This window comes from Ambystoma mexicanum, chromosome 5p, assembly GCF_040938575.1.
Source record: "Ambystoma mexicanum isolate Mex_15411 chromosome 5p, UKY_AmexF1_1, whole genome shotgun sequence".
NCBI lineage: Eukaryota > Metazoa > Chordata > Amphibia > Caudata > Ambystomatidae > Ambystoma > Ambystoma mexicanum.
The window spans coordinates 1,155,325,631-1,155,339,346 of NC_090930.1; the positions used below are offsets into that span (position 1 = coordinate 1,155,325,631).

The 13,716-nt window shown below is 43.3% G+C and overlaps 1 protein-coding gene across 6 annotated transcripts in view; it reads right to left on the reverse strand.

Annotated features, from left to right (window-relative positions):
- Positions 1 to 763: 763 nt before the first annotated feature.
- The window catches only part of LOC138481476 (Y+L amino acid transporter 2-like), a 703,293-nt gene continuing 690,340 nt past the window's right edge, over positions 764 to 13,716 (reverse strand). For all 6 annotated transcript variants that reach the window (XM_069613638.1, XM_069613637.1, XM_069613642.1 and 3 more), the window contains one exon: positions 764 to 879. In XM_069613638.1, the coding sequence (XP_069469739.1) occupies positions 782 to 879 (98 nt within the window). In that variant the 3' untranslated portion in view covers positions 764 to 781. The remainder of the gene's footprint in view (positions 880 to 13,716) is intronic.

Consider the following 13,716-nt stretch of genomic DNA (forward strand, 5'->3'; position numbering starts at 1 on the left):
CGTCGATGTGTAGTGCCGGTCCCTCTACTTGACCTCTGTGCAACACATCAGCTTAAAAAGGTCATTATGTTGCCTCCTGCAGGCTCACAGGACTGCCCTTTCCCTGCCCTGCTCTGTCCCTCTCACGTTCTTCTCCCTTCTTACTCGGCCCTACACGGCCGTCTTTCTGCTCTGTATTACCATTTCCACCCAAACCACCATTTCTTTGAACCTCCCTGCCCCCTCCTAAGGACTGCTCTGCTCCCACTGCTGAATCCAGCCACAAAAACCCCCTTCCCATGCAGGCTTCACCAATGTACTCCTGAAAAGGTGCTCTGCCCCTTTTCTGACTAGGATAGCTCAGGGGCAACATGCTCGCCTTGGAAGCAAAACGACACGGAGCAACACATAACAAATAACTGCGCCAATGGAGTTAAATCCTATGACCTCATTTGAGTCCCTATTGTCTTGATTTGAGTCGGAAGAACTACCAGAATTCTTTTGTTCAGAAAATAATATTGAACATTTGTTAATTGCTAATCAACCCCTATCGCGCTCTCTCTCTCCAGTTGCTCTTAAGCTTGGACTAAATAACAGTAAGGCGAACATGTTTATTTAACCTGGTAACATCTGCACCAAGTGTCTAGATTCTCTCAAAGGAAACAACCCAAGCACACTTTCATAAAACATTTCGTTCTAAATGACACAGATGGTGTAATGGGGTGAAGAGAGATGAGCTGATCGCCCAGCTGCTCAGTATAGGTTGAAAGAAGAAACTGAAGACTTTTGCATGTTCACTCCTCTATGCTGTTTTATTTGGATTGTGGTGGCAATCTCTTCCTTCAGCTGACTGTGCAGGGCAGCATAGACACACCTTCTGAGTATACAGGAACATGAAGCCTGGAAAAGAAGAGCGGGACACTCATTATTGCGACTTGCAAGGATGCTGAGATCACAAATCTAGGCAGGATACAAACATAATGAGAGACAAACCTAGATGCATTCCTTGATGACCCTTATGTACGTCAGCCTTTGAAATATTAGAAATAAATATAACTGTCTTAAATAAAAACATTACTGAAGACTTACAAAGATTAAGTGGGGATCATAGAGTGCACAAAAAGAGACCCAACGGCACGGGTCAAAGAGTGCCATCTGAGAGCAGGTCTAGCGTAGGCTCAGGAGGCGAGGCACTGGCCCGAGGGTGGGAACGAGATGTAGGAAGTGGAAAGGGTAGGTGAGAAGGAAGGAAATGAAGCAGACATCCATTATCTTTTAACCAAGCAAAACTGTCCATAATGTTCAGAATTGCAGGTACAGCATTTATAGATTGGTCTTATCCCTTTTCACGTTTTTATGGGAACCTTTTACATCTGAAAATTGTTTTGATCTTTTCCTCATAACCGGTTTTAGTGGCCGGTCTTGTGTTAAGGGAATAATGGACAGCTGTCTTTGGTGCCACCAGTGGATGGCTCACTCAGTGTCATATCATCCAGCCAATCTGGATCCATTAATGTGGAGGGGGTACTAGAATGGGCCTCCACTTTTGGCAGCATGATGTGCTGGATATGCTCAGGCCGGGCACGGTTTGATTTTTCCTGAAGATGCTGGCTTTCATAAGCTTGCTTTGGGGAATGAAAGAAAATGTAGTTGACTGTGTGATTGGCAAGGTTACGCCACCAAAGAAGGGAGCAGTAAATGTGCCTCACCCTAGTGCTTAGCTGTTCCAAAGCTGACTGGTTTTGGGATGGCAAAAGTGGGACACTCTCTATTTTTAACGATGTCTTCTGTGCATGAGGTTATTTATAACGCGTTTAATACCCAAAGGTTTCTAAGCATGGACCCAGGGATCAAACCTGTGTTGCTCTGTGTCATCTTGCTTCCAACGTGAGCATATTGCCCCTGAGCTATCCTCCAGACACCGTTGAACTCATAGTTCTGCCTTTCTTCCCTATCCCACATTCGCTATCGGCCATTGGCTTTTTCCTCAACCTGGTGAACGCACGTCAGTCTGACTGAAATGTACTGCAAAATTCCCTTTTTCATGACCTGGATGGGCCACCATAGATAAATAGGGCACAAGTGAAGGTATGCCAAGAAAACATTAAAAAGAGGATGCATCGGATAGAAAATTGGAAGGTTTAAAGAACAAGTGAAGTGGTTAGGGGTAGACAGGTGAAAGGGATGGAGGTGTTTGCCTAAAAATAGGGAGCACATGTTGCACTTTCGTACCTTCTGCAGATGCGGACAATGGGGCCCTTTCACATGTAATTGCAGCCGTGCACAACCGTGGTGAGCGTATGAAGGAAGAAGGAAGGGTGCAGCCCAGCACTTGGCTCGACAACCTGTTTTTGTGGGTTCCTTCATGGCTCGGAATGACTGTCAAATTATTGATACCCACCATTGTTTTTTTACTTTTTATTTTTTGTGTGTGCCAATTAGGATTTAGGTGATGTGCAAATGCTGTGCCTAACAGTGCAATGATGATGGTGACAATGGGACATAAAAAAGGAGTGGTACAAATAAAACACGAGGCACAAGCACAAACAGGGGATGACTCTGGGCCAAAATATAGAATGACGGCTATATACAACCATGGGTAGATTGTAGATAGGTTATATCACACCACAATAAAAGAACCATGTGCATTAGAATGGTACAACGAGGTGTGGGTAGATTTGGAGGGAGATGGGGGCTGCATTTATATGACCTGTACCCCTGATGAGTATGCTCGGGCAAAGGAAAGCCTGAGGGCAGTGTGTAGATCATGGATGCCACGAAAAGGAACACCCGCGTGGGATGAAGCGGTGGAAGAAGAGGAGGAACGCAGGAGGCTGGGTGAACTACAATATTCATTACTTAAGTAATGAAAGGGGGGATGAATGGAAGGAAAGGTTGTGAGGCCCTCTCCCCTCCATTCCCTTCGAGGTGAGCACTCTATGCTCGTCCCTCAGGTGACCGCGCACTTTGGACCCAGAGCGCCGGCCAGCCACGGGATGACACATACAGATGTAAACACCTAAACAGGGCTGATTATCAATTCCATTTAGTAGCTCTTCAGATTCCATTTTGCGCTAAGACCCCACTCCTTTTTGTATTTGCCAAAATAGGCCTCGCAGCAAAACCAGCCTGCAGGCCTGCAGCTCTCCCCTGGCACCGCGCACAGTTAGCCAGCTACTTCTCCCAACTCCTCCCCTCTGTGTCCCTGCAGCAGCCTTGTTCTCACGGGAGACTGGGCACAACTAGCTACAAGTTAAACACTGTATCGCTCACCTTCCTTTGTCCACTGACCTGTGAATGACCGGGCAAGAGCTTGGGACAGAAACAAACAATTCATCTACACAAACATGTCTTGTTACTTGCAGACCCTAAATTTAAGATATATATTGCGGTTAACGCCCCAACCTCATACCCCTTTTTGATGTGACAGATGTATGTTCTATGACTGTGTGCCACCCTGTTTCACCCACAACACTAATCTCCTATGTAAAGCTATAAATCCCCTCTCGTGTTTATGTAGAAAGAGGCTGTCTTCTAAGAGATGTAACAGAACAACCATTCATTAATGTATCTAAATCAATCACAAATGAACATGATATCACAACCCATATGTCAGTGTTTTATAATGTTGGTTACACATTGTTCCCCACATATGAGATGTTAAGTGACTTGTTTTTAATGATGTAAAGATGCGCATATACAGTGGTTCTCCAATATTATGTATACTCGCAAATGTATTCAAGCAGTATAAGACTCCCATGTGTACACTATGAACGGCGAGGCCATGTGGCTAAATGTGACTAGAGCCATCCTGTAGAATAATGACTGTGGTGAATTTGAAACAGAACCCTCAATGGCGTCAGAACCTGCTTATTATTTGTTGTAAATGAAGTGGAAGTAACTTGTCGTTACCTTATTTTAATGGTTCTCATATAATCCCACTAAATGAACTGGGCCAAACAAAGTAACCGAGAGACCTTTTCTCCCCTCACCCGCAGCGCCACGCACAGCGCGCACTCAGCCCCCGCCATTCTCTCCCCACATGATGGTATGATGACCGAAGTCCCATGTCTCGCTGATGGTTTAGTGTAACAAATTTAGCCTTTCACCCTTCCGTTGAGCCTCACAGAGTGGTCACCCCCTTTGTTGTTTGACACAAGATGACCCCACACCGTCTCCCCCTTTCATGTGCACAAGATAAATGTATGTATAGATAAATGTGAAATATATGACTTTTTCCCTCCCTGGTGTAAAAATGCAGCGACATTGTTTATGAGTGTCTTTTTATTGTATACTTTGAAAAAGTGTCTATATTAGAGGGTTAGTATCAATCACCCCATCCGGGGCCCCAAGACCTTCACCTCGCACTGACCAGCCCAGCTGAGGCACGTGATGTCCACCTTCCCGCCAAGCAACTATCCAATCATGTGAAGGCAGCACCCACAAAGCTATACTGGATGTGCCACTCCTCCAATGAACTGTAATTTTTGCACCCTATGTAAATGACGTCATTGATGACGCTGTAAGTCTTTCTAAAGTGTTGTAAGAATACTGTTGGGCAGAGCGCTGGAGTTAGCAGAGTTCTTTGCTTGCCCTATTCTGGTTTTAGATACATTTTACCTCTAACTTCACCCTCACTTGGTCTTGGTCTCATTCCCTCCTGGGGTTTGTGCATTATTGACTCTCATTGGGGAGTTTTTTTATATTGCATTTGGGGACGCTCACTTTCCCTAGGTATGGAATTCCCTTATTGAGCAGGTTTAGAGAGGTTATATTTGCTCTTTTTTATCTTTTATAAAATGTTTTATTCTGAGAAAAGCACAAGCAGTTGTCTGCCTCGCATTACTGAACCCTAACATATGGTGTCAGGCTTGGGATCAGAATCAGCTGATACAAACTGGAGATCCACAATGTATTCAGTAGATTCAGCTCAAACTGAGGCAAATTCAGAGAGAGGTTGGTCTGAGACTTTTCCTCCTACTCATTCCACTTGTTCTTCCCATTCAAACCCTGGTTCTAACCCCTCCCTTAATAGGGAGGGAAAGCGTTCTGAATTCTTTCCCATCAAAGGAGCCGGGAAAATTAGAGAAGTCCCCTCCAATCAGTGGCCTCTTAAAATGAATGTAGGAATAACATTTTTCAAAGCCTCAGGACAGGCTACCTTACCAAAAAGACAGGGGGCCTCATTACGAGTCCGGCAGTAGCTGTGCCGGTAAAACCGGCAGGCTGCTGCTGGACTCGTGAATTTTTCCGGCACCTGGCTTCCCGGAATAACCGGGGGATTATGAGCCTGGCGTTCCGGGAAGTCAGGCGCCGGAAAAATGTAAGTCCCCATTCCCATTTCAGTCCCATTGGACTCAATGGGAATGGGGATGACGGAAGCACCGGCACCATTAATAGTGGTGCCGGTGCTTCTGTGAAAGTCTGGGAGTGGGTGCCTTTCCACCTGCCAGGTCAGATCTGGCAGGCGGAATGGCAGCCGCTCGCAGACTTGTAGTGTGCCGGTAGGTTTACCGGCACTGTTGTTACCGGACCGGCATACTTGTAATGAGACCCAATATGTTGAAGGGAATGTGTATCATCTGTATTTCCCACAGAATCATATTATATCCAGAAAGGACAAGTTGCTAGTGTCTCAGTTGCTAGAGGTAGAATTTCCCATTTATATCTCTGCATACATCATACCGGAACAAGGACCCAGATTTAAGGTCTATCCCCTTATATCTAGTGGAAAAGAATTGAAACATATGTTTCACAATGTCTCAGCCTTTGAGGAGTTAGATTGGTCCGATTAATGTATGATGCAACCTGGGACTCATGGCACCAGAAGCGAAATGTACCTACCAGTGCCAGTTGTGACCATAGACATTTTTGATTTTACCTGTGAACTTTATGATACCAATTCTAGCGAGACTAAAAAGGAACATCACCAGAATGCCATGCTATATTGTAAAGGAAAAGAAAGCGGCTACTCTAACCTTGAGCCCTTACATAAACCAATAAGGGAGAATTCTCAGACTACCAGGCTATATTGTTTTCAAAAGGACAGTAGTTACCCAGAACTTGAACCTCTTTTTCAAGAGCAGGCAAGTGATACCTGGAGTATAGAAGAAGGACAAACCCTTCATCATTTTGAAGATACTTTCAGATTTAGTGACAGGTTAGCATAATGGAATGTACGCCAACCGACGATACATGCCAGTGCTAAATATCTGAAAACACCACATTAAGGAGCCAGCGCAACTCATTGCACTCGCCTTAGAAAACACCACTCTGAAATGCACCCCTAACAGTGTACATTACCAATCTAGAGTACACATTAACAACTGCTCCAGACAACTTGCAAAATATCTAAAACATACATACTAAAGCACTATCTTTTCAGATCTGCACACAACAAAATTGAAACCAAGTAACACTGTAGCAAAGTAACCTTGCCTTACTCTTTCTAATCCTAGGTTAGTCCCATTTCATACCTATTTCAAATCCTAGGGTGCAAAGAGATCACACACATGCCAGAAGTTGTGCTGAATAAGGCCCAGTAGCATATCATAACAGGATACAGCAAAGTGTTTCACATAGTCTCCCGTGGGGAAGATCTGTGCACAGCCCAAGCAACTCTGATGATTGTCAGCAGGGGAGGAAATAAATGTTGGTTCTGCTGTAGTCAGTCTTCTATACTAGAATTTCACCGGTCTGACTGGTGAGGAAATATATCCTTCTGTCAAATGAAATGATTTGGGACTGATGCTTCAGTAATGCAATTGTAGACAACAGCCTTGGGTGCCACAAGCAGAGAAGCACAAGGCAATACACTTGGTCACTAAATCTGCATCATTATAAGAGAGTCTTTTTTCATATGTGAACCAAATTTGTTGTAATGTGGCACTGTATAAAACTCTGATAATTTTTTTTTTTAAACTACTATAAACTGCCAATTTTTGCAGATAAGGAACTGTGATAATTAATTATTTGCCAATGGTTACACTTTTCACTTAAACTGGAATTGTATCCCACTCTGAAATGCAGGCACCTGACCACATACCTTCTGAGCCCTCATTCATCTCAATATTAAAGTTTTGGATTTCAAAGACTACAATAATATTATTGTATAAAGCTTACTTGTGAAATAAAAAAATACATAGTTAAGCAACCTGACAATATATGAATTGTTATAAAGACACGCTATGCCAAAAGGACATTATTGTACATTTATGGTTCTCATCCTGAATGGCAGACTATATGTTCCAGAAATAAAATAGAAAATTAGTCATGGGCGCCCCTCTGCGAGAACGAACACAGTCCATTGATCTGTTCTTTGGGAAGGTACCCAATCGATAGTCCATAGACACACTTTAGCTCACTGTACCTTTCACAGATGGGAAATATACATTTGCATATCAGTCTTTCTCCCGCCCACATGGGCAGTCCAGCACCGAAATGCTATGGCAATATCCTTCTGAACAAGACTACCAACAGTAACCCCAGACACGTGTTTCAGCCTTGTTAGGCCTCATCAGTGAGGTGGAGCTGTGCCTCTGTGAGCACAGTGAGCAAGAGGTCCACGTGTGGATGACCCTGGGAACTCTAGGGTGACTAGACCTAAGGCCCTTGAAACAATCAAAAATTAGTCATAGGCGCCCCTCTGTGAGAAAGAACACGCCCTATTGACCTGTTCTTTGGGAAGGTACCCACTCGAGAGTCTGCAGCCACACTTTAGCTTATCAGTCTTTGTCCTGCCCACATTGGGCAGTCCAGCACCGAAATGCTATGGCAATTCCCTTCTGAACCAGAGTACCAACAGTAACCCCAGACACATGTTTCAGCATTGTTGGGCCTCCTCAGTGTTCCAGAAGGCAGAATAACGTGAGCATGAAAGATATCTTGTGTTTGACAGCGCTATACTTTCAGTACTTAAATACACACAATAAAATAAACTGTGTTGTAAGGTCACCTGTTTATAGTAATTACTTGACAACAACTGCTTGTTGCCATGGATGATATAAAGAAAACATAACTATCCACAAAAAAGCGAACTCGTTGTTTTAATATACGCAACTGTTTCTAACCCTACAACTCCTTTAAAGTTGAATACTTTGTTTTGGGATTTTCCTTTGTGATGGGTGTTCAAACTTCTACTCCTGAGCTTCTTGTGTCATGCTTTCTTTCTCGCAGAAGTATATCCTGCTACTTCCTTCATAGTTAAACTGACTGTGCCGTTTCTGTGGACGATTTTGTTATTTTGAGTGTGCTCGTGTGAAGTATGCAGTCCACATTCCTCTTGAGAGTCAGGGGAAATGCTGCACACTTTACTACCTAAGTGAGCAGCGGCCTGCTCGCCAGGCCATCTTCTTGTGGCAGCCATGATATATTCTCTGTGTATGATATTTCAAGTATTTTAATGAATCTTTTATTCCACACTTAATACCAGAGACCAGTCTATAAGTGTGGGACCAGGATTCGAACCTGTGCTGTTCTGCATTGTCTTGCTTCCAAGGCAAACGCATTTGCACTGACCTATCCTCCCGGCCAAAGAACATAAGCCTAAAGTAAGGCAAACAAGTTGCCAGATGGCGACTGACTAAGGCGGTGAGCACATTTTGAGTTAATATTTTGTAATTCTGCCGATGGCCAATGATTGCTGGTGTTGAGGGCAATGCCTAACTGTGAGGGCCTTATCTTCTGAATGAGGAATAATTCTCATTTGTGTGGGTTAGGGGGTTGGTGGGTGGAAACAATAATACATTTAGGTACAAATGGGTTTGCAGGTAGAGAATGCAGGAAACGTTAAATATGTATGTGCGACCTTACACACTACAAAGCATTTTTGGATAGCTTCAACTGTCAGTTATCTTGAGCCAAGCGTGTTGGGCACGGAACTTTGGTTGGAATAAAATGGTCTACATTCTGACAGCCCAGCTAGTGCCAGTGAAGTTGGCGAAATTCCTGACAGTGGACTGGTCTCAACATCCCTGCAGCTTGTGCTTAGGCCAAGAAACCAGCAGATTTAAAACCCCAGAAGGTGAATGTGATGCTATCATGGGGACTCACATATGTTTCTTGCAACCCTCAAACAATCTTGCAATCTTGCTGGCCTCACTGTTCTTAATCTAGTAGTTCCACATTGTTGCAACAGCGCATGTGGTCTGATAGCGAATTAACAAAAGATCATGTGGACAAGAACACATACCTATTGAACTGGACCTGCACTAGATCACATGTGATGGCCATCAGGTTGCTATTCCTGAGACCACAGGATTCTATTATAATAGTGGCCTCTGCCACTAAGCTCATATGGATACTTTTTGGACACTTGTCAGCCTGGCTTCTGTCCTTTTCAATGAACAGAGACTGCTTTGATTTTGGTTTGGGATGACATGTTTAAAAACTCAGACGAAGGTGACTTGACGCTGCTGATTATGTTAGATTTGTCAGCAGCTTTTGCAGGGATGTCATTTCACCAAAATGCCAGGGGTAGCGCAAGTGACATCACACGACCCTTGACCTCTGATGACATCACACGAAGTGATGTCATTTGACCCCACCCCAAAGTGACATAACAGCAAGCGATGAAACACAGCCTTTCACCCCTCAACAAAACAGAAAGTGGCATCACTGAACATTGTTCATAAGTACACTACCAAAAATATGGTTATGATATCACCAATGAGATGTACAAGTATGGATCACCATATATACCGTGAATATGAGTGTGTATAGGCCCACATTACGAAATGATTGTGAATGCAAGCAGACGTCCACGGCCAAATCATAATGATGTGTTATTATATAGCAGTTACGGTTAAGCGCTTTATATAGAACAAATACACATACAATATCACCCAACCTGTGTTGGTTCTCATTTATGAACCTCAGAAGGATGAAAGGCCCAGTTGGCATTTCCAGGATTCGAACCTGCAACTTGCAGATCACACACACACACACACACACACACACACACACACACACACACACACACACACACACACACACACACACACACACACACACACACACACACACACACACACACACACACACACACACACACACACACACACACACACACACACACACACACACACACACACACACACACACACACACACACACACACACACACACACACACACACACACACACACACACACACACACACCCCGAATCAGCAAGCACTCAACCCACTGAGCTATCTTACCAGCTACAGCTATCTTACCAGCTATAATTAAAAGAGCAATTACATGTCGGAATGTTTTCAAAGTCAGAAAGCAAATTACACTCTGTAGTGGATACCATTAAACTGGTACCAGATTTAACAGCAGGCCAGTTCATCGCTAGTGAAATACTGGCCGCATGTCAAGCCTGCGTGGATCTACTCAGACTTCAGGGTTTGGCAAAATAGGGCAACCAGCACACTCACATGACATCCCCTACTGTGGGCACTCGTTACCTCATACATGCAAACAAACATCCTGAACAGCATGCCACGAGATGGGAAAGATAGACACATTAGAACAAAGCATTACTTGTGGTCCAATGAAATCAAGGGCCACTTGATGTGCTATGGAAGTTGACCGCAGCGCAAGAGAATCCGTTCTGGTGTGAATTTGAGAAACAAACCTTGAGAGTGACGGGCTTTCCCACACAGATTTTGTCCAAAGATAGTGAGTAGCTATTGTATTACCCAAGTGAGATTTGTGTAACATCTTGAGGAGTCAGAGAAGTTCAATGTATTCCGGTTCCTAGAATATGGCTTAATAAAAGCGGTGGCTCAGAGAAAAGAGACATTGACCTGAATTATTGACCTACGTCATTAAAGATCAACTACCTTTCGGCATTTTGTCCTTTGGCTGTTTTTCCACTGGGAGACAAGAGTGTCATCATTGTGTACCGAAGGACTACTGGATGAATAGATTGAACCCAGTATTTGTCAGACTACCACCGCTTTAACACGAGTACCTCCTCGCCAAAAACACATACGCAGATGTTGTAGGAACATTTTTCTTAGAGTCTGTTTTTAAAATGTATGTGACTAAATGAGAAATCCTCCTGAGGAAAGTTCTATGCTGAAGTTTATAGAACTGAAACATGTCGAGGCATAACACTAGTATTTGAAGATACTAGTTCTGTATAGAAATCTTTATTGAACAGATTTCATCTCTTTATATCAATGAGAGTATAAGGATGGAATATATTGATGCAATGATAGCAATAGAGACAAACGATGGCTATTAAACATTTAGCTTTTTATATGTCACTAGCACTTTGTTTTTATAAGCACATGATTTTTACTGTTTTTTATCTATTATGAATAAAAATGTATATGTTTTGTAAGTACAATATGACTGAGGGTAGTGCTGTTGTGTATAATTTTCTACCTTGTTGCTCTGTATATGATTTCCTGAATCCCCCATTTCATGAGGTAGATCAACCACTCTTTCATAGATGTTTTTTTTGGGGTTTCCCCTGCTTTTTATTTGTGCCATGGCCGAACATTTCTACACTGTACACAAGCTTTAAAGCACAAGGATTTTGTCAAGTGACAGAGGACACTGAGATGGAATGTCTTGTGATGATCATAACAGAGACAACAGTAGAAAAAAGATGCCATAACTGCAACTTTTGAAAAGTAAAATACATAGTCCGAAATTGATGCTTATTCTAATCTAAATGCTTTTTGTAAGTTTTTGTCAGTGACTCACACCCTGAAGTGAGCCTGAAATAAGCCTTTAATGAGACTAGCAATTGTATAGAATTCCAGGAAGACAAATTATTTGTTATTCCTATTCTTTCTGATTTCGATCACTGCTCTAAGTGTTACACTTATGGAACCTCCTGTTTTTTTAAGAGGCCTGAACAAGATTGTTAGCCAGTCCAGAAACAAAGAGCTACATGGCAATGGGCACAGCAAGGAGCTTCCAGATAAAGAAAAAAAACATTATTTGTTTTTAACATTTTTTTAGGGGTAGCAAGGGAGACCACAGGGGTAGCAAGGGAGACCTCTGGGGTCACAGTTGCCACCCCTGGCGGCTCCCAAATGATGTCCCTCAACTTTCAATGCAGTAGATTCAGATATTATGCTTGCTAAACTGCCAGAGGTTGCTAGAGTCTCTGTACATGCCCTGATGTGGTTTCAGTCTTTTCTGAGCAATCGTTTTCAATGTGTTAAAATTAGGAGCTATATCTTGGATTCTATCCCAGTGGTCTGTGGTGTTCCTCAGGGCTCTTCCTTATCCCCATTGCTATTTAACATTTACATTCAACCCCATAAGGCAATTGTTACTAAACACAATCTCGGCTATCGTACATATGCATATGACACCCAGATTTACACGAAGGTTAGCAAGTCTGCAGAATCATTCCATAATATGGTACAGTGTATTACTGAAGAGGGCCGCTGGTGACGACCAACAAGCTCCAATTAAATCCAAACAAGATACAGCTTATTTTGTTTGGGCCTAAACATCTTACAGGGGAGCCCACACAGATTCCTCCCCTATGCGCATTTGGTTTCACTATGACAGGTCAAGAATTTCGGATGTATCTGGTAGTCGAATTTAGGGTGTGAACTACAAGTCAGAGTCATAGTACAATCTATTTTTTTTTTATAACGTATGCCTGCTCCGGCATGTCCTTCCAAATTTTTCATCATCAGATCATGCTGTCATGGTGGGCTCCCTGATGACTTTCAGGTTGGATTAGCCAGCATCCCTGTAAAGCAACTTAATCGATTAGAAAGTGCTCAAACCGCAGAGGATGATTTTAAAATCATGCGCCTGGTATTCAAGTGCATACAGTGATCTGCTCCTCCTTATTTATTTAGTTAACTGTTTCATTATCAGCCGACTCGTGCTCTTCATTCGGCTGATAGGTACTTGCTGTCGATTCCATCATCCCGTTGTGTCTCCAGAGGTGACAAACAATGTTCTGTTTACGGGCCTCGGTTATGGAACTACTTACCGCAATTTCTGCGGAAATGGACCTCTTTTGGGGTTTTTAGGAAAGCCCTGAAAACCTTTCTTTTTTCGGTGACAGATGCTATCTGTTCCGAAGCGCAGTCATTTTGGTCAGTGGCTTAAACTTTGTAAAAATCTGTGCCTACGTGCGCTTTAGTCCACTCAGTGCACTATACGAATTCATCAAATCAAATCAAACCAAATCAATGAAGTCTGATATCCTGCCGGCCATGAGACATCATTAATACCCTACATGGACCCCTTTGAACAGGTTCTTCCTCGGGTTGCACATCTTACAAGTGACAAAGGCCATCACTCAGTACTGACACAGGATCTTTGAAGCTTAGAACGAGGCACACAGGGTTCGAGTTATTTACTACTTTTAACTTTTCATGTCCTGGCCCTTCGGCTGTGCATCCGGTGCTCATGATGACAGTTTTGAAAGCGACACTGGACCTATTGCGTGAGGCCCAGCCCATAACTTCGAGAAAGTGGTGGTCCCAATATAGAGCAATGTCACTGCATGATTCTCTGCCTCCCTCTCTCTCTAACCTACACACACACACACACACACACACACATGCACACAGCTTCTCACGCATGCGCTCACAAATATGCACAGTCAGATTCAGCATCACAGGCCTCCCCGCGGCTGCTCTGCATGAAAGGTTTAAAGATCACGGATCCAGGGACAGACAGTATATGGTATGTTCCAATTGCAAGTGGTGGCATACAAGCCAATACGCCCCAGTCCAATCGGAAGATGGTAGTCCAATCCTGG